The sequence below is a fragment of the Mastigoproctus giganteus genome, chromosome 12 (genome assembly GCF_048544385.1).
Source record: "Mastigoproctus giganteus isolate SK-2022 chromosome 12, ASM4854438v1, whole genome shotgun sequence".
NCBI classification, from domain to species: Eukaryota; Metazoa; Arthropoda; class Arachnida; order Uropygi; family Thelyphonidae; genus Mastigoproctus; species Mastigoproctus giganteus.
The window spans coordinates 12,801,682-12,828,159 of NC_143586.1; the positions used below are offsets into that span (position 1 = coordinate 12,801,682).

The 26,478-nt window shown below is 40.7% G+C and overlaps 1 protein-coding gene across 1 annotated transcript in view; it reads left to right on the forward strand.

Moving 5' to 3' along the window:
- The first annotated feature begins 2,079 nt into the window (after positions 1 to 2,079).
- The window catches only part of LOC150076707 (uncharacterized), a 74,990-nt gene continuing 50,591 nt past the window's right edge, over positions 2,080 to 26,478 (forward strand). Inside the window, exon 1 of the mRNA XM_090386220.1 lies at positions 2,080 to 3,441. Within this exon, the coding sequence (XP_090242346.1) occupies positions 2,258 to 3,441 (1,184 nt within the window). The 5' untranslated portion in view covers positions 2,080 to 2,257. The remainder of the gene's footprint in view (positions 3,442 to 26,478) is intronic.

A 26,478-nucleotide genomic window follows, 5' to 3' on the forward strand; every position in this document is an offset into this window, starting at 1 on the left:
CCTGCAAGATATGCCAATGTCAGCTGTCGCACAGTGACCTGCTGTTGAGCCCGTACACTTCGCTCACCACAGACATCCATCCACCTTGCATAATCCTTTTTAGTTATGTGGGCAGAAGGTGGTTTGACCTTTAGATGCTATTCTTTATCCACCTTAACCACAGTGGACTGTGAGCAACCAGCAAGGTTTCCCAAATCTCCAAATTAGTTCGCTCCTGGTCTTAATCCCACCTACCTCATTACCGGGCATGGATCAATTAACCACAAACTTACATCCATGGAAATCATAGACAACTGCAACTGTGCATGTGGTGAAATAGAAGACTGGATCCTCATAACGTGGACTGGTATATTATGGATTGGCATGTTTGCGCAAGCACTCTTCACAAGATGGAACACCTTACTGCCAAAGCAGAACAGGAACACTCCAAACATCTGATCCTTACCTAACTGGCCAGCCGAACTTAACTCGAATAGGATCAAGTGGCTCCTGGGCCACCTGATTAGCCAATGGGGACTTACACGCAGCTCTCTTGCTGTGTATATTATCTATCCACCTCTATACGTTCCCCCTTTTGCCTGATGGTGCCTATTGCTTTAATCCAGCAAAGTGCAAGGTCTTACACGCAGGGAACAGCAATCCCGAAATAACTTATACACCAGGTGGAATTTAACTAAAGCCAGTAGTGGAGGAAAGAAACTTGGGTGTTAAGATTCAGTCAGACATGAAGTTCTCGAACATTGTAGACAGGTTGCAAGGATGGTCCATGATGTCCTATCAATGATTTACTAACAATTGCTAGTAGGGATAATGACGTCATAATCTCATTATATAAGACTATTGATGATCTTGGAATATAATGTGTTCAAGTGTGGAGACCGAACCTAAATGAAGACATTGTGCTTCTTGAATGGGTGCAAAGAAGGGTAACTCACCTGATGAGATCGGCAAAAGGGCGTCCATAAGAAGAGAGACTTCGGATATGTAGGTTGCAGAGATTGGAGACCAGGCATCTTAGAGGAGTCTTCATTGAGGTGTTTAAGGCTCTGAGTAGCAAAAGTAAAATGATTGAGGACGAAATTTTCTAGAAGTAGGGGCCATAAGTTGAAGTTAAGAGGGGAAATGTTTAGAGTGGACTGCAGGAAGTTTTATTTTAGCCAGCGAGTTATAAATTAGTGGAATAAGTTACCTACATGGGTGGTTGAGGCTGACAGTCTGGGGAAATTCAAAGGTCAGATGGATAATTAGATATGGAAGGAGGGCATAGGTTGTTTATTTCCTCTTCGTTTATTATTCACTAATTGTTTATTTTATATAATTCGACTATTCTATTGAGAGCTATGTGGCATAGTCCATTACAGAGGGTGGTCATATTTCAGTGATCACTCAGTGTATACATTTAAAAGCATTTCTAGCAATAAACGATTCTAACTAAACAGAAAGAGATAATTGAAGAAGAATCCATAATCGATTATAGAAATGCGATTTCGATTCCGATGTGCTTCACCTGTCGTCGGTGTGCTTCGCAGCTGCGGATGGATGTTGCCGGCGAGGAAGCGCGTTCAATCTTCGCCACCTGCGAATCCCAATTAGCCGGACGAGCGACGTCGCAGCTAGAAGTCCACGCTAATTACGGCTTCGCAATTATAACAGTTACGCGATAACCCCCCGGCGAGTCCCCTACGAAAATCCGTCGTTCGCGAGCAGCCGTAAACACCCACCCGGAGGGCACTCACATTTGAACGAACTCCAAAATATTGACCGCCCGCGCCAAGTACGCAATGCGTAATTTCGTGCCATCCGATCGCTCCCGGTAATGATCCTCCTCCTCGGGTTTTTGCCGATGCAGTCGGGCCACGGTACGGAGCCCAAATCTGCGACACCTCCTCGTGCCGGATTCGCTTCAGTGGCGAACGACCATCGGAGAGTCGAACTGCGGGAGCTTTCTCCGCGCTGTCAGTGTTCGAAACACGCTTCTGTCACTCCCCCCGACCCCTGCAGCCCGCAATGAACTGCGCCGCACTACGAGCGGCGCGTACCATTGATTTTGCGAGAGCGCGTCAGAAAGAAAGGTGTGCGTCTCGGGAATGGACAAAGAAATAATCCGAGGGGATCGGGCCGGACATCTTAATTACTCGCTCACCGCTGTCTGTGTGTGTGTGTGACGTCACCGAGCATGCGCAATGGCCGGCAACGCGGTGAATGAAATGAAGTGCGGTGGGAGACGCCAGTGTGCTGGCGACGTTCGCTCTGTCTGATGGGTCAGCCACCATGGTGTGGTCTCTGTAGATGTGTGCCTCCTTGTCCGCAGACCTTCTTCTGGCCCGAGCTTCCCATGACAGCCGACATCAGCTTCACGAAAAGAGCCGCCGCCGAACTGAGCCGCTGCTTCAACGGACTGACGGTCCGCACGAAGGGAGCGAACATTCCATGCAAAGAGCGAACCCCTCAGGGACCAGCGACCCTCGCTCCGCGGTGCGAGAAGAGACGTCCGAGCAGGGAAGAGAAGTTGTGTCGAGTCCGGGATTACCTGTTCGGGATACGCAAGCCCAGAACCGTGGATGACCTTTGGCACGACCCCGTCTTCCTGTCGCGTTTCTTCCTGTTCTTCTGTGCCCGCGACCGCTCTCTGCTGGCCCAGGTGTGCCACACCTGGCGGAATGTTCTCTACAAGCCCCGCTACTGGCGGGGACTTCTTCCGGTTCTGCGGTGCCGCGAGCTCCGCAGCGCCAGCGGCGATGTCACCGCTACCGCCGAACTGAAGCAAGGGGTGTACGGTAGCCTGCAGAAACGCGGTTTCGACGGAGTTTGTTTGTTCGGGGCTAACGACAACGACATTTACGACTTCCTGAGCAGCTGTCCGCCGTCTTACATTCAGCACGTGCGACACGTTTCCCTCCGCTGCTGCAATGTCACCGACCGTGGTCTGGAGGTCCTTCTGTCCAGCCTGAAGACGGTCACTCAGCTCGAACTGTCCGGTTGCAACGAAATCACGGACGCCGGCCTGTGGGCAAGCCTCACCCCTCGCCTGGTGTCGTTGACACTTGCCGATTGCATAAACGTAGCCGACAACACCATGGCGGCAATCACACAACTTCTCCCCTCGCTGTACGAACTGAATTTACAAGCTTACCACGTCACAGACGCATCTCTGGCGTTCTTCGGGCCCCGGCAGAGCGGCACCCTCAGCATCCTAAGGTTAAGGTCGTGCTGGGAACTCACGAATCACGGCGTTCTGAACCTCGTGCACGGGCTGCCAAACCTCACCACCCTCTCGCTGTCGGGATGCTCCAAGGTGTCGGACGACGGCGTTGAACTCGTGGCAGAAAACCTCCGCCAATTACGATCTCTTGACCTGTCGTGGTGTCCTCGAATCACCGACGGGGCTCTGGAATATGTCGCCTGTGACCTGACCTTATTGGAGGAGCTGACACTAGACAGGTAAGTCTATTTGCTCATATGCCAAACGACCCCCCCCCCTCTCTCTCTCTCTCTCTGAGTAATACTGGTGCATAATATTTCAGAAAACAAAAACTACCGTATTTACTGGCACATTTTCTCCCAGTTCATAATTCCTTATGTTTATCTTTGCACTGGAATGCATCTATTTCAATACTCTCTCTCTCTCTCTCTCTCTCTCTCTCATTGTTTAGGCTAGAAGAACGCACACAAAATCTTATCAAACAAAATCTCCTTAATAAATAAAGACATCCCCACGTTCTGTTCTAGAATTCAGCTGAAATTGAACGTTGGAGTTACACCGATGGAAGTTAAGTGACCTCCCGCGTGTTTCGCACCGTATTCAATTAACTTCTCTTTCGTACGAAACCCCCACATAATTGTGTGGTCACGCTCAGCGTAACACACACCTGCGTGTTACAGGAAATACAATGACGCAATCCCACGAGAGTCGCTGTTCGCACGAGTGGACATCGCATCATCTCGCAAGAATGAGATGTGCCGTTCAAAACGAAGGAATTCCATCGACGAACTCTTGATGTCTTGCAAAAGATCCCAAAAAGGAAATAATTCTTAGTGACCTAAAAGTCACTAAATCTCTAAAAATCCACAGAGGCAGGAGTATCTTGCAAAATACTCCTGCCAAACTTCAAGAGCGTTTTTCTTCTTGAGTCAAAAAGAACGCATTTGAGTGGACCCATATGTACAAGAATGGTATTCTCCTACATTATTCGTTATTGAGTTAAGTCACATTTATAAATATTACGCTTACACATATTTCTTAAGTAATATATACAGGGTGTCCCAAAAAAATTTTCTATTGAAAAAGAATATCCCAGCAGACAAGCTTCCAAATAAACAGACTTTAAGTTGATAAACACTAGCAAAGTGTTTTCTCTGCAATGCTGTACCATAAAGCCAGGAAAGCTATGCGCAAGGGGCCATAAATCTCTCGAGAATTAAAACCATGATAATCAGGTTGTGACCAAATTGTGAATCTGCAAGTAAACGAATTTTATTGATTTATGTAAGCCAACCAGTTAGATTTTCTTGCCACAGCGTACTACAAATCCTCTGTCAGTTGACCTTGTAACTGAATAACACAACCTTCAACTTCCCTACTGCCCTCTATAATCAATTGTTTTCCTTCGAAGGTCTTCGGAGTTCCAACCCTGAAGAGACTGAAGTAATCTTAGGAGAGGGGAGGGACCTCATACTTTTGGGTGGGGAGAAAGGCCAATCCGATAAACAAACCCTGCATCTAATCTACTCTGTTCTAGTCCCCCAGTTCGAGCCAATCTTCGTCCTGGACTCATCTCTCCCAAACACGCCAATTTAAAGACAACGCAGGACCATTAGGAGAACGCTTCGCGTCTGGTGCAGTGTCCTGGCAAGTTGCCAGCAGCTCCGTGGAGTTACGAGCCCGTACTTCAGCGACTCTCTCTACAAACTCCGGACGTTAAAGAGACGCGTGCCTCTGGGTCATATCGTGTTGCGTTTGCTAGTCACGTCATCTCGAAAAGAAATGTTTGCAAACTTCAATGTAGTTGGTTGGGGGCAGCAGTTTCCTGTTTCTTGCTGCCTTAGTTCCGGTGGGTCGATTCTTCCCCCCCCCCCCTTTCTTTACACACGCGTATATTGGCCAGCGTGAATCACTTATAATTGCCCACTTAATGTGTCTAAGTCGAAAGGAATCTTTAACAAATTTTAACTTAATGTACACTCCCGCCCAAAAGTTTTGAATCACAGCGTAAAAAAACAACAGATTTATTTATTTGAAATTAGCTATGACAATTTAAGGGCTAATATAAAAACAGCACACTACAAGATATTTTAAGATTAAGACTTCAGGGACTTCACGGTCTAGATGATCCCATAAAAGCTGTAATCACCCCCAATCTTGACTTAAACCTCTATTGAGTCAAGAGATTGAGGAGGGCCACACCATAATTTGCAGTACTCCGTCCTGTTGTTTAGTTGCTAGTGCTTCATTGTCTTGTGAAATAAAATTTCTTCCACAAAGTCGAGTCCAGAGGATATTGCATTACGTTCAAGAATGTTCATACAGCCTTCTTCAATTCTGACGATGTCACCCAATCGAGAAAAAGAGAACCAATCCCAGATCATAATGGAACCACCACCACCCTCGATTGTGGGACTAAAGAATATGGTACCATTTTTCCTTCAGTTGATGTTCTCACATAAACTCCACGCTTGGATCCAAAAATTTTAAATTCGGATTCATCCATCCACAGTACGTTCTGCCAGTTGTCCAATGTTGAGCAAAAAATAACACTTTTCAATCAGCTACAATCTTCTATAATATTGAAACAATACTTCCACTTTCTACCTTCGTGGGTATCATTGGTGGAATCGCGTGGATTCGAGTGGATTATTCTTGAAAATTTATCTCCCAACCACTTCGAATAATCGGGAGTTCGTTGTATCTTTACTCCCACAAACGCTTCTACATCATGTATGACAGCAAAACAGGCTTCAAGTTAGAATTTAGATACAATTGGTCAACAAAAAATATTACAGTATTTTAATTCTAAGATGTCTCCTAGTCTATGTGGATTTCTCCTTGCTGGGTCAGTGGTGACGAATCTGATTAACCTATGATATTTTGTCACTATGGAAATCGATAGGGGAAGATATCATTTACACTGACCTGTCCAAAGTATTTGATTACATTGATCATAATTGAAATTTAAATTAGAGTACTATTTGGGAAATACATTAAGACATCATAACAGTTTGCAGAATCACTGTCCTCCCCACACCGGGTGGAAAAGACCTCAGTTCAAGTCCCATCGATGACGTGAGGAATTTTCATGGGCCTTTTTCATAACGTGGCTGATTTAGTCGGTCTCAGGAGAGTGTAGCATGGTCTTTTCTCCCAGAAACTCGGGTTTTTTAGCCATCAAACAGAAAATTGGCCACAGACCACAAGCAATTTATAGACAGTATACATGGAACAATATGGCCTCAGTTATGATCCTAAAATCCTACAAGAACAACAAGAGATTACAATGGAAATACCACAACGATCTGCTCTGGGACCATTGCCTGACACCCACTCCAACAACAACAGATTACAATGGGAATATCACAAGGATCTGCTCTCGGACCCATTGACTGAGGCCATATTGCTTCATGTATATTGGCTGTTAATTGCATGTGTTCTGAGATCAATTTTCTCTTTTCTGGATGAAAAACCCGTGTTTCCGGGTGAAAAACCATGCTACTCTCAACCATGTTGTGAAAAAAGTCCAAACAAATTCCTCAAGTGATCGATGAGACTCGAACTACAGATATTAAATATCAATAAAAAGTCTTCCTCTCCTTTGTTGTTGTAGTAGGGTTTTAGGAGCATCAGCGACTAAGGCCATATTGCTTTGTGTAAATTACGTGTGTTCTGGGGTCGGTTTTCTGGATGAAAAACCCGGGGAAAACCATGCTATCCTCGCCTGAGACCGACTAACTCAGCCACTTTGTAAAAAATGCAATAGAAATTCCTCCTGTCATCGATGGGACTCGAACTCAGGTCTTTACCACCTGGTGTGGGGAGGATGGCGACCCTACCAACTGTGCTATCCACGAGGACCGAAAAAAAAAGAGAGAGAAAGAGAGAAATAAAAATAAAATTCTGTTTCTGATTTCGATGTAACTATGACTACTCCTAACATACAGAAAAGATTAAGGAAAAAATAGTGCCCACCCTTAATTGATTATTACATTTAATAGATCAATATTAGTTAAACCCTTTATTACTTTCTCAGGTTGTTTCTGGATGAAAAACCACCATTCATCAATTCTTTTTTTTTTTATTCTTATATTTTTTAATTATTTAGGAAATTCATAATTTATGTCTGTTTAAGGATTATTACTAATTTTGCAACGATACTGAGGATTTTAAATAGTTTAATTAATTTATTTTATTTATACATTCTTAATGATTTTCTTCAAATGATTTGCATATATATCCAGTACTTTAAATGGATGAAATCCTTAAAGTGCAGCAACGAAATAAATATCTATAAATTCCTCAGGTGGAAAAGAAAAACAAGCAATGACTGTAAATCCTCTACAATGAAAACAAAGGGAGGATTATTATCTTCCCAACCACAAATGGTGCCTAAGATTTGGAGTACTTGAACAAAGGTGGCCGCCCATGTTAATCGACAGTAATTGTCAGGTAACAGTAGGCCATTGAAGACATGCCATACATTCCTTACCTTCGTTCACCCCCCTGTACTTCCATGCCAGCACATAGTTGGCAATGGTGGTGACACCTAACGGCCTTGTTTGCTACAAAATGTTTTCAGCTGACTACAGGCCCAAGGAATGCGTCTACTTGAAGGGTTGGAATAAGAGACATTATGTAACCACCTTAATGGGGAGAAAGCTATTCTCGTGCGTGTGAATACCCAATACTACCCACCAACGCCAACATTAAGAAAATCCAGAAAGATTACCTTCACAAAGTAAAGATTTCCCACGATACGAACCATGATGATAATAAATGATCCTTCTTCGACTACATTTGGGGTGATCAACGTAATAAATTATACTTTAGCCACGGTTACATGGCGGAGTAATACATTATACCTCACTCGGTAATGCAAGGTGAGAGTAATAAATTAAAGTATGATAAATGGTAGGATCAGTCCCTGAAAATAAAGTCATTGATGTCTAAATGGGAGTTCGAACTCTTGTTTAAACATTGGTTTGTCCATTCAGAAGGATTTCTTCTACAGTTTAGAAGCAAACATTAAATTTAAGAATATTTTTATTCTAAGAAACAGAAAAAATCGAACTTTACAAGAGTGGTATGCAAGAACATAGTTCTTTGGTTATCGTGGTGCTGGCAGATTCTAAAAAAAAAGATGGCGCCCAAATGAAAAGATGGCGTATCAAAAAATTGTTTTCAGATGACCATGCCCAATATTTATGATACCAACAAATTAATCCAGTGATTTCCATAAAATTTTAGGATAATATTAATCTGCATATTAAGATAAGTTAGAGACTAATTTATGAAATTAATCAAAATATTTGGAAGTTTGCAAAACAATTTGCATTTTTCCATCCAGCCACCAAAATTGTATTTTGGAGTTTATGAACCATGTGACCTTGAGACACGAGATGCCTTCCATAACATTATGGAATGTTTGCCAAAGTGCTGTCATTATCTTTAAAAAAAAACTGTAAAAAGCGAAATTAATCTGACGTAACCATTAATTAATTAAGCTAATTAAGGTCGAAAGGAGTTGAAAGGGAACAACGCCAACACGTTCAAGTGAAGCGCATCAAGGTCAAATAAAATTCCTTTCGGAAATAAATCCTTAAAAAATTAAATTTTCTCAATTAAAGCAAAAAAATAAGTATTTTAAATTAAATATAGTATTTTAAACTATAATATTTTAAATTATAATATTTTAAATTAAAAATAATTAATTTTTTCCTTGAAGAATCAGTATTAGAATAGTTGTAATATTTATTTAAACTCGACAAATATTTTTGAATTACTCTGAATTGACTGCGAAGACATCAGCGCCACCTAAGCAAAATGAAAAATAAACAAAATTAATTATATATGGATTTTATATATGGATTAATTATATATGTCGGGTTTTGTAAACTCCAAATAATAATTTTTTAAGAAAATGTGTAAAAAATCTGTAGCTGGATTTAGAACAATCTACTCTTTATAAGTTCAATATAGGGATTTACGATAACCATTCATTTTCCAAATATAATTTAGTATTTGACAAAATTTAGACTCACTAATTCGATTCAAAATTTTTGGCATTTTTACTATTTTACAATTGAAAATAAAACGTAAAAAATGGACAAATAGTTGATTTGCCATATTTTACGAAAGCTTATGGTCTGGCTTATGCTGCACCAGCCAAAAAAATAAAAAAAGAAGAAGAAAATCATAATAAGAAGAAAAGTTTAAAAAAGAAAAGGAGATAGACAACCTATGGGTTTCCCTCCTCCCGTAGGTAATTGTCCAGCTGACCTTTAAATTTACCCAAACTGTCAGCCTCTATCACCCATGTAGGCAACTTATTCCAGTAATTTATAACTCGCTGGCTAAAATAAAACTTCCTGCAGTCCAATCTAAACATCTCCCCCCGTAACTTGAATTTATGTCCCCTAGTTCTAGCATCATTTATAATCTTGAAAATTTCGTCCTCATTCATTTTACTGATGCCTCTCAGAGCCTTAAACACCTCAATCAAATCTCCTCTAAGGTGTCTAGTTTCCAAACTCTGCAACCCACATATTCTAAGTCTTTCTTCATAAGGACGCCCTACTGTCGATCTCACCAGGCGAGTTACCCGTCTTTGGACCTTTTCAAAAGGCTCGATGTCTTTCTTTAGCTGCGGTCTCCATACTTGAACACGGTATTCCAAGTGTGGTCTAACAATAGCCTTATATAATGGGATCATGACGTCCTTATCTCTACTAGTAATTGTTCGATAAATCATCGATAGGACACCATGGGCCTGCCTTGCAACCACTCTACAATACTCGGAGAACTTCATGTCTGACCGTATCATAACATCCAAGTCCCTTCCTCCTCTATCGGCTTTAGTTTAACTCCACTAAGTGTATAAGTTATTTTGGGATTACTGTTCCCCAGGTGTAATACCTTACACTTAACTGCAATTTTTCTGACCATCCCTGAAGTCTATCTAGGTCACTCTGAAGAAGGTCTGCTTGGCGGTGATCATTAACTACTCTACCAATCTTTACATCATCTGCAAATTTAGCCATAATGCCCTCTATCCCTATTATAATTGAATCTCCAATGAAATTGGAAATATTGATCTTTGGACTACGGGATTTCTTCGTCTCCAATTAAATTTAAGCTGGTCTTTTCCAATTAATATTTACAGTATTTTATAAACTCTTATCTGTTCAATAATTTTTCTTTGTTTTGTAAGAAATTTATTTTCAACGTTTGGAGAACAAAATGTAGCAATGGTCACGATATTGTTTTGTTGTGAAAGCCATTTGAAGATGATGCATTTATTCTTACGAACATTCTTCAGATATTGTGCTGTATTTGAGATTTTTGATGTTCTGGAATCTTCGTGTCACTCAAAGCGAGCGGATAATTGTCCTTTCCTGATCTTTGTAAAGTAGTAAACATTGCGAACCGTACTAAACCATACTATTTTGCATTGAAAAATACTTTCTTTAAGGAGGAAAAATGCTCTACTGACGTTTTGAAACCATGACTTTATATCTAACCAGAAATTAAGTGATGAGATTATAAAATCTCTATTCTTCATGCTCAGAAAAACTGTTAATTAGTGCTGCAGTATCAATGCCCATTTTGTACCAAAAAGTGCAAGAAAGTACTTTGCATCAATGGTCATTTAATGTTTGTTTAGAATAAATTCCAGTTGACATCAATCGATTTTTTACAAGTTTTCACAAAATTATCTTAACCTCTGCTATTTTATCCAATATACTGGATAAAATAGCAGAGGTTAAGATAATTTGATTTCTGATGTGAGTGGTACATGGGTTCCTATCATGGTAGAAAGAGTATTAGCCATATTGGTTGGCCCAGCAGAGACTATTTTTAGGACAAAACCAAATTTTGTAATTAATGGAAAATGTTATTCAATGGATACAGTGTTTTGGTGAAATTTGAACTGCTCCCAAGGCTCTATGGATTCAGGTGTGATAAATAGGGTCTGGTCGCGGATGGTACCCTGCCCAATGAACTGCAGATTTGTTTGCATTAGAAGTATACTTGGTCATCTCTAGATCTGAAAGAGTCAGAGATGGACAGTCACCCAAATATGAAAACGTGCGAACTCTTTTACAGGAAGACCACGTGATCAACTTTTGCTACTGCGGTCCCAAAATCTGCAATTAATCACTCACTAAAGGAGAGCGAGGATGGTCGATAAATATCCATGTGCTAGATTACGTGAAGGTGCTATAATGAGTATGTAATTGAAGTAGATACGCATGCGCGCATGTATGTGTGTTTGGGACCCTTGGACTGCTAAGAACAGTATACAACCGTGACAGCCAATGACAAATGACTTCTGTTACTTTCCGCCTAAATAGGTTGCCTGCAAATTCGCATCGTTCGTGACGCAGCGCCTCATCTGATTCAATGAACAGCGCTCCCTGTGGCAAGATCCACTTTCAAGTTTCCTCGCGTATTTCTGAAGCCTAACAGGGAAACAATGAACATCTGTTGCCGTGGGAAGGGGAGAAGAGAGAGGGGGAAGGCAATGTCATTTGGACACTTCCAGACAGCTCGACTGGCACTCCTCCAAGCGTTTATAAAGAGGATTTGTCCGGACGCACGTTCTACGCTACCTTCAATAAGCCCCGGATGTAAACAACAAAGGATGATTTGTTCACCTGAAACAATGGCACGTGGCTAACGACTTTCCTTTGTCAGGCAAGGCGCTGCTAACACACGCGCACGAGCACAGTCAACACACACAAGGCAAGTTTTGTCTCTTCTGTAATAGGCACCGTAAAGTTCAAACGCGTCACGGGCTACGGCTCACGAAAAGAAGCTTTTATTGTCCACTGGTTCGCCATCGTAGACTGTTTTGTGAACTAGAATACAACTTCTATAACTTTCACTTTGTACTCAATGAAACAAAGAACCTCCCCAATCGGAGTATCCCCCACTACAATTTTTACCTCTGACCCGTTATTTTTGGAAACCTCAAATTCATTCCATCAGACAGCGTCAAAATAATTATACAAAAAATCTCTTCCATTCTTGATTCTTTAATACGAGGGGGGTTTGAAAAGTTCATGGCCTGATTATTTGGAAAAAAAAGGGACTAACGCCAAAGGCAATTCATGAGGATATGTCTACAACATTGGTGGAAGATGCAATTTCTAAATTTCTATGGTTAAGAAGTGGCAGCAGATTTAAACGGAGTAAGAGTTTGGAAGATGATCCACGGTGTAGAAGACCTCCAAAGTCCATCACTTCAGAAGTTGTTGACAAACTGCATGATCCCGATGATGAGTGATCGACGAGTGACAGTAAGGTACATTGCCAGCGTCTTGAACATCATCAGAAGCCCAAAATGTGTCTGCACGATGGCTTGTTGACAGCAGATCAAAAACGCATAAGGGTTGTCAAATCACGTGAATATTTGCATTGTTTTCAAGCAGATTCATAAAATTCCCTTGCAAGGTTTGTGACCATGGATGAGACGGAGAGCCATAGCTTTCAGCCAAAGACAAAGGAGCAATTCAAACACAAGCTCGTTTCTCCCTCCAAAGAGAGCCAAGTCGATTCTATCTGATGGAAAGGTGATGGCGTCGGTTTCTTTGGGATACTGATGGATTGTTCCTAGTGGAGACTTATTATGCAAACCTGTAAGGCGTTTTCATGAAAATATCAAAAAAAAAAACACCGAGGCAAACTCAGCAAAGGAGTCTTGTTCGCCAGGACAACGCGCCTGCTCACAAGTTTGTCATTGCTATGGCTGCACTCCAAGAGTGCGGCTTTCAGTCCTTCTAAAACTCGATATGATGCTCCAAGGAAGTAATGATCCGCGGAACAAAACAGCCTCCCAAATCCGTTCAGCACCATTTCTACAAAGCGGATTGTCCTCAAACACTCCGGGTTCGAACTCGCTCAGCTCCACTTGAATTAGCATAGTCAAAATTTTATATACAAGGGGATGATCATTTAATTCGCAGACTGGTGCAAGATTTTATGTTTACCGGGCAAACTTTCCATAACTGCCGCTAGAGGTGCTCTCCATGATAGCTACTAAGCAGACTCTGTGTGTGCATGCCAGTACATGTCGAGCTAGTGCTGCGAGAAGAGAGTTTTTTTTTTTAGCCACGTGTCACTAACGATCGTTTTGAAGCAAGAATCATGTCGGGCATACAGATTGAACAGCGATATGTGATTCGTTATTGTGTCAGATGGAGCTTAAATGCATCGAAAACAGTTAAAGAGATGAATGAATTGTGTGGTAATGAGTGTCTTGGTAGGATGGCCATATTCCTGTGTTAAGTGGCTTCTACATTAAGACAATTCCAGTCCACATAGAGCTAATATTGTGCAGGCAGTGATCGCTCCATAGGTGCCTAAGTTCTGCCGCATTCCCCTTATTCACCGGATTTAACCCCATGCGATTTCTTCCTCTTTCCACGTCTGAAGAAAGCTCTGAAAGGCAAGCGTTTCGCGTCCAACACAGCGATGCTCGGAGAGTCACAACGGAAGCACTTAGCAGTCTCTTGAATAATGGCTGCTTTGGATAAACAAAGAACGCGATTGTAAATGTTACCGTGCCCCAGATGAATCCGTAGTTCATCCACATCGAGATCTAAAATAAAAAACAAGTTCATGCACGATTTCGGAATGCAATCAAATTTACTGAAGATATCCTTGTAATTACATAAAAAAAATTGCAATTAAATGAATCGATGTGCACCTCTGCAGGAACTAGATCCTTCGGAAGAAGAAAGGGCATTACCTGATTAAAATCGTACTCTCTGTTCTAATTCACAAGTTTTTAAATGCAGATTAAAATGCATTTAGTCAATGAGAAGTCCAGATTCAAAATAGCTCCTGGGGTTTTCTTTCTTTCTTTCAGTTGGGCTAGAAAAACAAAGTTGGCTTGGTTCAGTAAAGACGAAAGGGAAAACAATATCTTTTGTTTTCTAACGTAGCACTTGAATACAAATACTTTATAAATGGTTACACGTAAAAGAGTTTAACAAGTAGCGTGGGTTAAACTGAGAGATTCCATCTCGCAAAAAAAGCGATATTTTTTTAAAAGATGTTTATAAGAAAGAATGATCTTTTGTGGCAGGGAGGCATTGTTCTTGAAGTGCGAAATTTCCACCGCCTTGAAGATTTAGAGACAGAAAGAAAATGAACAGATGGGATCCCCTTAATCTAGATATAACCTCCTCTCGCAAGGTCAGCAATCTTCTGCCAAAGCAAATGAAATAAAAAATAAATAAGTCCATCTATCAGGAAGGTGGTAGCAGAAGTAGAAATGCCATTAGCTGGTTGTTGTTGTAGTAGGGTTTTTGGAGCATCAGCGACTGAGATCATATGGCTCCGTGTATACTGTCTGTAAATTGTGTGTGTTCTGTGGTCGATTTTCAGTTTGTTGGACGAAAAACCAGAGTTCCCGAGAGAAAAAAACCATACTACCCTCTCCTGAGACCAACTAACTCAGCCATGTTTTTAAAAAGGCCCATAAAAATTCCTCCCGTTATACGGGACTCGAACTATGGTCTTTTCCACCCGGTGTTGGGAGGAAGACGATCCTACCAACTGTGCTACCGACGAGGGCGTAAGAAGGCCATTGTGTATCCTAGTATTCCGTCTGCCATTAGACCAGTCCCACATGGATATAACCTGCTGATTCCATGCCCGCTACTTATATTGAAGAATATAACAGCAGAATCCTGAAACGATGCTTTGAAGATGAAAGTGAAGTCTACACACCTAGAGACATTGAATCCGGCCCTCAATTGTTTTCACAGCACGAACTTGATAATATGGTAAGGGATTTAAATGTACCAAAGAAATCTGCAGTACTCCTTGGCTCTAGACTTTAGTCAAAAAATCCTCTAGCACATGAAATTTTTTTTCTTCGTGATACAGATACAGAACGAGAACTAGTCCTCTACTTTACTGAGGATGATTCCAAGGTTTTTTGCAGTAATACAAAAATATAATGAGCTATTTAGGAATTAGTTATAATCCTACACATTGGAGACTCTTTTATTGACTCATCAAAGAGGAGTCTCAAAGGTGTATTGCTCCACAATACAAATAAATATGGATCAATTCCAATATCTCACTCTCTGCATTTGAAAGAAACATAGGAGAACTTGAAGTTGTTGACAAATATATATGAAGAACATGGTTGGTTGTCTGTGCTGACTTTAAATTGATAGCCATGTAACTTGGACAGCGATCTGGCTTCACAAAAATGCGTTGCTTTTTCTGTGAGTTGGACAGTGTGCAAAGAATAAGCACTGGGATGTCAAAGGTCTGTCTAAAGAGGGACAATTTGTTGCCTGTATTAAAGAACATAGTTCATAAACCACTGGTGGACCCCAAACTGTCCTCCTTCCACCATTACACATTAAACTGGGTTTGATGAAACAGTTTGTGAAAGCTTTACTTCAGGAAGATCCCTGCTTCAACTATCTTTGCACAAAATTCCCATCAATCACCCAAGAGAAGTTAAAACAATGCATTTTCTTTGGACCTCAAATTCGCCAACTGATAAGCAACTGACATTTTGAGGGAACTATGAATAAACGAGAAAAATAGGCATGGATTAGCTTCAAACCTGTTGTTCAGAACTTCTTAAGGAAGAACAACAAGGACTCTGATAAATTTAAATTTTAAGATCGTTTTTCACATTATCCCGTCTCGATCGAACGTCGGAAGATTTTTCTCCAGGATTCTCAACTTTTTCATCCAAAAGCAGACATAATGATAATACAATACCAGAATTTATAAACAAGTTAATGCTACCTCATGGCCTTAATTTCTTTGGCAAAAATTCAGACACAACTCACAAGATTTGTCAACTAGCCAGTTCTAGAGGTACATCTTTCCGAAAATTCTGTTTCCAGTGCCTGCAATTGCTGCGCACCCTCGCGAGTAACACAGTGGTTATAATTACCTTCCTCTCAACACATTGTGAAAAAAATTGCGTTTGAATCCCGTGAATGACATGGGAACTTTTGTGGGCTTTTTTTTTTCACGCTGTGGCCATGTTAGTCTGTTTCTAGCCATAGTAGAATGTTTCTTCTCCCAGATTTTTTTCTCCCAAATTTAAAATGTTTATTTATTTATTGCCTCTTTCAGAAGATGATTCTGTTATGAACCGAAACAATTATCGATGGAACAGAAATGATGGTTGGTGATGACCAGATGTGTAAATTATTATTAAATCTCATTTCAGTAATGCTGATCTTAACAGTAGCTCCTTCCCATCCATGATTGTAAAGAGGTCGTCTCGAAGTCTCCACAGAGGAGACTCTATCCCAAGAAGCACCGCTGTTAGCAAATGACCCACGTACACCGTACCTGCTTGAGGTACGGGCACCTAATCTGAGGCCCTTTCCTGCCTCGTTCTGTGTCGTCTACGTTCGCTGATCACCTCGGTAACCAGAAGACATAACACCAACTTATCGCGTTTCGCTGACCTATCGATCGGCGGGCTATCAAGTGTGGCCACGAAATCGATATTCGTGCACAGTCCTGGTGTGCGTATCCTCTTTATGGTTCCTAAGCAGGCTAACTCCAGTGCGCAGGCTTCAAATCAGGCCAAACAAATGAAAGAATGTGTGTGGGGAAGAGGATATAAGAAAAGTGAAGAAGTGACCCTCATAGGAAACGTTAGATCTCAACTAGATGTCGTGAGAACCACAAGAAGTAGATCCTTTCTGTCACTTGTGGGACATTATATCGGTTGCTTTTACCAGAACACTGCAGTCGAGCAGAACACATCATGAATGGGTTCAGGTGTCCCAACCACGTCAATAATGCTGTAGTGACTCACTCTGTCGCCAAGTTTAAATCGGGAAGTTGAAGCATTCGCTTTCCTGTTGCGAGAGCTGCACAGCGGAAAATGATGCAATTGACAAAAGTCATCGGGTCAGGGGCAGTGTCGATCCGTATGGCCTTGAAATGCCCTTTGGTGCTGCGAGCCAACGTCTGTTTTATTAATATTTTCTCTAAACGTGCTAGTAGAAGGTATTGCCACCCGGTGGCATAAACAAGGGCACTATTTTCAGAGAATATGAGAAAAACAGTCCAAACATAACAGTCTCTTCCACGTGTGCTCTATTTCCAGAAAGTACAGAGATACGTACCAGAAGAAAACATCTTAAATCTGCCATCGTGATGCATTAGCACAGGCCGTTGCCTAGGCAACGCTATAGAGTTATGTGTGTTCCCAATCCTTGATGGCTTTTGTGTCATACATGTATATGTATGGTATGGTGTGTGTAGGTGTCTGTGGGTGTTTAAAACCGAACAGGAAATACAGACATATTAACATTACGTATATGTATCCTAATAACCAAACAAAATATCTAATTAGTCCCTTGTCCCTCCACCCGAGGCACTTCTGCTGCTGCTGCTGCTGTCACATGATTATCGTCATGAATCAGGTACTGAGAGGAGGAGTACTTTTTGAGTAATAATGGGATTATGCTCTCGGAGGAGAAAGAAGTAAAAACAAAGGAAGACATTACAATATCTTCGCGCAGTGCGCAAGAGTATTGATCAACGAAAAAACTCCGGTTTGAATGATGTTGCAGAAGAATTCTAAGCATCGCATGTACCTTAATGTGCATGCGATCTTATAAAATCGCTCTTCCGTTAGAAGAAACGACCGCGAGAGTGGCATCAAGAAAACATGTTTTCCAATACTTATTCTCAAAGATAACCAAGTGTCTTACCACAAAGGAGAAACAAAAGGTATTAGAAAAATTAAACTGCCAGAGAGCAGAACCTTGTTATAGACCTGAAAAATCAACCAGCATGCATTGTAGGATGGGGAAACATTACATAAAAGAAACGGACCAATAATCGCTTCGCTTTTGCAAGCCCCCTTCGGATTTTGAGAACAGGTAATGGCGCGAATTAGCCCCACCCCAACAAAGACAACATTAAAGATACAGACGATACTTGTTTTTCTTGTTTGAGAGCCATTTCTGTTACCTTATCTTTAAAACACTTCAAGCAGTTCTTACTTGCATCGATCCAAGACATGTTAGAAGCCTGATTGAAGGATTGAGTTTTGTGAATAAGAATGGCGAAAAAGGTTCACAAAGTTGATTTTAACAAGTACAGCAGGGAGAGTTCTGTATTTGAACAAACCTGAAGACTTCCAGTTCGATAAAGAATGTTATCATATAAAACCAGTGGATTAATCTGTGGATTATTACACAAACTCAAAATGTTATGGGAAGAAAGCAAGAAAGCAAACTTATACAGCATTAGCCAAAAAAAAAAAAAAAACGCTTCCCATTTCCCATTCCCTCCAATGGTCTGTCTAATTCTTCCTTGAATTTATTTAAGCTATCAACTTCCACCAGATGAAAGTTTGTTCCAGCAATCAACCACCCTCTTAGCTAAAGGAAAATTTTTATTCTGCAACTGTCTTTGCTCAATTTGAATTTATGCCCCCTCAAGCGCGTAATCTGAGCAAGAGGAAGAATCCCATCAGCATTGAGCTTTCTCAAACTATTTAAAGCCTTAAACACCTCAATCAGATCACCTCGCAGGTGTCTAGTCTCCAGACGCGACAATTTGCAGAATTGAAGCCTTTCTTGATGAGAACACCGCTTTGTACTCCCACCAATCTCTTTTGTCTTTCTCTGTACTCATTCTAGAAGCTCTACATCCTTCCTAAAATGAAGCCAATGAGACAATCGCCTCCTTACCCCTGCTAGCAAAATTTCTGTATGTCACTGCAGCCGGTCTGCTTCCATATGCAGGTTACATTAGCAGTCGTCGACTTAGGGATCTTCTTGACACTTCAACCTGCCATTGAAGTGTCACGTACAGACCGACTGTTCATGTGGCACCCTATTATCATTCCGTGCTGGAAGTCTGTTAACTCCATCCATCGTAGCGTCTTGCATTCGCAATCGTACTGGTGTGTCCTGAAGGTCTACGAGCATATTTGTAGTTGTCTCACATGGTGCTTGGGCAAGATGTCACTCAAGAAAAGAATTTTACATAAATAAATTATGTAAAAATGTATTCTTCAGCAAGGAATCCCAAATGATGAATACTACAGAGTACCGGTGCACCGCGAAACACAAGTTTGGAAACACTGGCCTAGACAAAGACGATAAACGTCACTTGAGATTACTGAAGTATGGTTCAAAGGGGAAATTCGTATTCCAAATCAGGCTTTTGAGTGCAATTTTCATTGCTAATGCTAAATCTAATGGAATGGAGACAATGATCTAGTTTTTTTTTTTTAATGGTGGTCTTAACTTCACTGTTTACTGAATAAGAAAAATATCTTATTTATAAGATATTATTCTTATAAAGAAAATGGTATTTTTCTTTATAAGAAAAAGATTTTTTTTTCGCGTAAACTAACACGTTCGAATGAGCCACCATAAAAGGGCCCAATGCCGCAACAAAAAAAAGTGTAGCTGATAAAATGAATCCCTGTGAAACTCTTCGTTGACCTCAATCTGAACAAATCCTGACCTCGATCATGAGAGCATTCAGGTTCTGTCCGATGGCGAATTTATCGCTAAAAAGACGATATCTCACACTGAGAGCCTCCTGGGGCACAGAACAATGGTTGCAGAAGATTGGTAATGGTAGACGAGTTTGTGTAACTTTATACAATTACGATGGTCTGTGACAAAAGCAGTGCGCAATAATTTCATAGTGGTTTATTTGCTGGAAGATCTTCACTAATCTTCTTTAGACCAATAGAAATTGGTCTAAATTCTTTTGCGACTTTGGGATATTTATTTTTTCGAATGGGCCTAACCACGTATGAATTCCAAATCAAAAGTGCTGTTTCAATTATGGTATTGAAGGTATACTCAGGAGAACGTCTGAAAAGAAAGAAAAATTTTAATCGTGAATGAGATGGAAACCATGATTCTCACTTCTCACTGTGGCTTTACTGGGCATTCTCTTGGTGGCTTTAATAATGGCTTACTTCGAAATCGTCATCTCTAAAAATTCCGCCATGCACTTGGCCTCGAACGGTTGGATCAACTTTTTGATGTTGAATTACTTTGATCAACTTTTTGACGTTCAATTGTTTCATCGCTCATTCTTGAAAAATGTCATTAATCACTGTCATGGCTGTGTCCCTTCAGAATTCTTTTGCTGCATCCCAATTTATTAAAAAGAAAAAAACTCCTCTTTTTCGCATATCATGTAAAAAGTTGTGGGTTCGAATCTCATTAATGACGCGAGGAACGTTTATGCTATTTTTTTTTTTTTTCTTTTTGCACACGACCAAGTTAATCGGCTTCATTCGCGATTCGCAAAATATTTTACTCCAGAAATTCGGGGCTTTTTTTGTCCAGTAGCAAATAAACCAATCCTATGGACCTATGAGCGCTTTGCTCAGATAATCCGTAAGGTAAAATGTTTCTTCAAGTACAGTCATTGATGATATATTTTCTTAACCTCATTAAGAACTAAGTCTGCAGCAATATACTTTCTTTGTACTACAAATCTAAAAAGTCATCATAACTGTCACTTTGTCCTTCGCCATCTTTTGCATCAAGGTGTATCAAGGTGTATCAAGGCCTATTACTGTTGTTGCTGATTCCTATCATTTAGTACATAACCATTTCTGACCGTATGAGTTACTGTCAAAGTTGATGTGATCTGCGGTAGATCCGAGCCCTTCCGGTTCAACACGAGTTTACTGAGCAACCGTTATAAAGGAATTATGCCTAATTGCCAGAATCAAACCCATGAATTCATGTGGAGAGATCAATGGACAACTGTGAATTGTAAATCCACTGAATTTACTTGAAGTGAAACTAACCATTAGAATGCACACCTCGATTGGCTGTACAGAGGATGTAACATCTTTGGTCCAATTATGATTGCATTCATTTGTTACATCTAGTTCCATGATATAATTTTTGCAGTCGTCTTGAAATAGATAGTGGAGAACGAAAAGACCTCGGAGTTACATGGCTGTACAAAAGAATATTTTGAAGTATTGTGCGGAAAAAATACCCAGAGTTACGCAAGAATCTGATAAGAGGTTCAGGAAAGTACTTGAGCAGTAATTTGCGCATATCCTTTGTAGAGCTCTCCATTCGTGAGGAAGGCTTCAACACGAAAATTTCATCGCAAAATTAACGAACAACAGGTGCAATAACGCCTCATTAGGACCTAGAAAAGACTTCTGTGGAACAGCAGATCTTAATCTATGCGTTTTCATCACAGGTAAGATGGGTAAGGCGTTCTGCAACGTTAAAACTTGGGTAAGGCGTTAACCCAGTGAATATTTCCCGGTTATACATAAGTGATATACAACAAATATTGAAATTGGCAGGACTTCCACAACATAATTAGATATCAGAATAAACTCGCTACCACTAACATCAAAGATGACCATATGGAAACTATGGTTTTTACTGATGGGTTCCCTCTCATTCACGATTAAAATTTTTCTTTCATTTCGAAAGTTCTGATTGAAACAGAATTGCCATTTCCACTTTTGATTTGGAATCAAAAGTGGCAATGGCAATGCTTGGTTATTCCCATTCTAAAAAATAAATATTCCAAAGTCCCAAAAGTAGAAAATTGTTTCTTTTTCAAAAGCATTGTACGTTTTCAAAATATCGAATTTCGATTATCAATTAAAATTGCGTTGTACTGTATAAAATTCCCTAAAGATTTTCATTCAGCCAAACATTCAAACCGACCAGAGAAAACACCCAATTTATATGCATGATATACTTGGTGTCTCATAGCTTTAACAACTAAAAACAGAAAAAAGAAGTTACACAGCATGTCCTACTGCCCAGTAATCTGTGTTCTCCTTTCTGCAACCAAAGAACCATTGGGCAAATCTTGCCTGCATCGGGCAAAAGAACACACGACCGTGAAAATGGGTTCTGCACTGTTAAAACCAAAAACATCGTCGTAAACCACTTCCCACCCACTCGTATCACGTGACCGGGACATCGTTGAACAACGAGAGGCAGGAGACGCAAGCGGTGCAGTTATCCGAATGATTAATGTCAAAGCAGCATACACATCGACTCCATTGAAATGTAAAGAAATGTGACGTCGCTCGAAAAGAACGTTTAAACACCTCGGCTGGTTACCTAGCAACGTGTTTTGTCGTGGTGTCTTCCCCTCCCCAGGGGCTCCTTGGCTTTCAACACGAGTTTGCTTTTAACGTCCACGTACTGAAACAAAACACTGGTTACTGTCTTTCGTGCGCAGTGAGAAAGAAACAAAACAAATTTGATGACGTCACCCGCGTGTTATGAAAGGAAGAGTTGCAAACTACGTTGATGTCGTAACGGAAGATGGTCCCTCACTAGCTGTCTCATCGCAAATCCTCCAGTTTACAAAGAATTCGAAATGTCAGATCGCTACTGCTGACACCTGATGATGCAATTCTTTACGTAACAAACGCTCAAGAGCGGCTCCATGGCAGCGATGTAGGGTTCATAAACAAAATAAAGAAAAAAACCTTTTGCAAAGACTACTTTCGATTGCAAAACTCTATGCAGCGTCAGCACATTGTCTCATTAAGTTGCACGTATTCTATAGACGATGAAAAATCGGATTTTCCCAAAGAAACTACACTGCCCTATCATTAATATCCGGACACCTGCCTTTAGACAAAAAAAAATAGCTTTTATTGTGTCATTTAATATTTTGTTCCGAAACTTTTTGTTTTTATGAAGGCCTTCAATCTTCGCAGCGTACTCTCAACCAGCTTTTTATAAATGTCAGACGACATGTTGTCCATTCGGCCTTTAATGGTGCCACCACTTCGGCCTTGTTCTTTGGGCGATCTCGACGTGCACGCATCCGATAATCCGATACATCCCAAGGATGCTCGATAGGGTTCAGATTAGCACTCTGAGCTGGCCAATCCAACTTTTCCACACCCATGTCCTCTATCCACTCTGTTACGACCCGAGCAGTACGGCATGGCACGTTTGTCTTGCTGATACAGGTATGGGCCTTCCCCCAAAGTATTTCAAGTGCTTAATTATCCAGGATGTCCTCGTATGGCATGGCATTCATAGTTTTGTCGATAACGGCTAATGAGCCCAAGCCAAACCATGAAAGGAGCCCCGTACCATGACACTGCCTCCACCAAACTTCTTTTTGGAAGGATACAACCATGAAGGAACTGTTCCCCTGGCATTCGCCATACCCAGGAACGGCCGTCAAACTGTTAGCGTGCGCACCTCGACTAGTCTGTCTATAGGGCTGTTTACCACTGCTCTACAGTCCACGACTCGCGCTCCTTACACCATGTTAATCGGCGTCTAGCATTAGTTGAGGTGATCAATTCTGTTGAATTGTTGAGGTAATTGTTTTGAACGTGTCATCTTGCATGCCCACTTTTTCAATTGTATGTTCGAAGCCCAGTGTTCACATTTATAGCAGGTTCTGTGACGTGTTGCATGCATAGGACGTGTTTCCTCATCCATGGAAGGGTTTCCGAATATATTAATGGTAGAGCAGTGTATGCAACCTAAGACTATCTAATTCGACTTCAATGTGGGGGAAAAAAAGAGTGTCCATAAGACTTTCGGATTGGAAGTATATTTCTTCGCTTCGGTTAGCAAAACCAAACCCAAACCTTTTCACATGGTCTGAGAAAAGAGTGAAATTATCCACTGCGTTATGACACAAGGGTTAGCGAATTTTTCAGCCGGAAATTCTATTTTTCATCCAGCAAAATAGGCAAGTGCACTGTAGTTTGCATATTATTTAAAGCGCAGCACATTTGCTCCTCATGGCTTTGGGTTTGCCTTGACACAAATCCAAATAGTCCGAACAAAAAAAAAAAAAACTTTTAATAAGGCCAAATGATGCAAAGAAGAGAAATTCTTCTGCATTAGCCAAATAAAATAAAATAAATCCAAATACTATTCCCAGCCCCTCAAAGTAAGCATCAGTTCCAATCTGAATAGCAAGCCTCACTGCTTGTGCCACTTTGGAAGGCAACTACAGTGTTCAACAACCCGCTGCGAAATAGCTGAACTTCATAAGATCCGATTTTCTGCTATGCCCTTAGATTTCTTATTTGCGTCTTCCCGGTTTTTGTCTCGACTTCTAAGGAGAACCGACCTTCCTCGTTCAATTTACTCAACCCTTTTTCACTCATGGCCTTCTACACCTCAATCACTCTAAGATGTTGAAGCGTTCTTCGTTCTATGATAATCCCCTAAGTTTTTTTTTTTTTTTTTTTCATCTCTGATAAATTTTAGCACTGCAGCTCCTTTCCCTGTTACACATAACTCCACAGTTTCACTTCCCCAAATAACTAACTCACATTTAGAAGCATTAAATTTCAGATCCAATTTTCAGACCACATTTTCAACCGATACTGGTCTCTTTTAAGCAACATGGCCAGACTCGAATTGTTAATTTCCCTTTCCAAGTTCAAATCATCAATAAAAACCTTAACAGCTTCCCTTTGGTATCCAAGGTCAATATCATTTATGAAGATTAGGAACAGGTGGAGACCCAGCACCGCACTCCGAGGGGCTTACTTTGTTACACTGAACCATCCTGAAGCATTCTGACTAAGACTACCATCTATCTCCTATGGAAGAAGTTGGAGTTACTTGGTAGGATCTCACCAGTAGCTTCAACTTCTTCCAGTTTACACAGCAGCCTTCCATGGGAGATTTTTTAATGATTACATCATACTTACCTACCAGCATGGATTCCCCTTAAATGCTGGAATCTATTCAACGAGTTCAAGGGGACCAGTTCTCTTGTCCCCTTGAACTCGTCAACGACGTGAATAACTTTTATGGACTTTTTTTTTCACTCCGCAGGCAGTAAGATTTCTTCCTCCAGAATCTCTGCTTTCTGGTCCAGAAAAATAGGCAAATCGAACAGAGAACACATGCAATTTATGGACATAATACACAAGGGTATATACGTTAGTTCTTGGGCGACCATAATGCGACAGTTTTTCTTTCTTTTTTTCTTTTCAGATGGCTAAAAACTAAAAAAAAGATGGTAGCTAAAAAAAATCAGTCCCCCTGTAGTTCAGTAATAATATAATAGGTTTTTTTTTTTTTAGGAGCATCGGCAACTAAGGCGCTATTGTTCCATATATGCTGTCTCTAAATGGCATGTGTTCTGCGATCGATTTTCTGTTTACTGGACGAAAAACCTGAATTTCCGGGAGAAAAACATGTTACCCTTGCCTGAGACCGACTAACTCAACCACGTTATGAAAAAGGTCCATAAAAATTCCTCACGTCATCGACGGGACTCAAATTCAGGTCTCTTTCAGGTAGTGTCGGGAGGATGGTGATCCTATCAACTGTGCTATCCACGAGGGCAGACTGTATTTCAAAGGCTGAAGAGTCTTCGGAATAACTCACAGGGTAACCCACACCATCTTCTCAGACCAACCAGCTATAGATCCGAGTGAACAAACCTTTTCTTAAAGAAATTCCTCCAATTTCCAGTGGGATTTAAACACACTTTTCCAAACGATTGTACAAACCCAGTTGGGAGAGATGCTGACTAATAATCTATCAAAAACAGTTCCCTTACCCATTCGCAATACCAGATAATCTTCACCACCCACTTGATCTTTTACTCACCAGCAACTCTTCAAAGTATATTGTAGATGACAATTCTCTTCTGAGTAAGGACTGAGAAAACTCCTACATGCAGTCTAATCCAATAAACGAACATGGATCTTTACAATCCACTTATTGGATTATCGCTGTCAACTCTTTTTAAATCAGTGGCAAACCACTCACTTCCTAAACTATCATAAAAGCATGTAGGGTTGCTGCCGTTGTCAATCTATCGAAAACCTTACTTGGTGGCATTTGCCATGAATGCTCAGTGAATAAGTCCTCTGAGCAAAGACAAAAAATAACAAAAAAAAAGATAAAAAAACTGGGTTTTGGATTAGATTTAGATTTAAGTGGTTAGTTGAATCCTGAAGTAATTCACGTCAAAGGAAGGACTACACAGCATTAATTGAAGAATTACAAAGCTAACTAATTTTTTGTCATTAAACTCTCTGTTTTGCATATATGGGAGGTAAAAATTAGTGTGGTTCCTTTCATTTTTCTGATGGGTGGAATGTGGAGAACACTGAGAGTATACAGGGAGGGGTAGACAGTGCATGAAAAAAACGTAAATAAATAACTGTCTATCCTTCAGTCCATTTTAAAAGTACTTAAATCTTAGTGAAATTTACGGGAGGTGGCTACTGGTACAGGGAGGGTCAGGCAGCCTGCCCTAATCCGCTCCTGGAGACGTTCCAG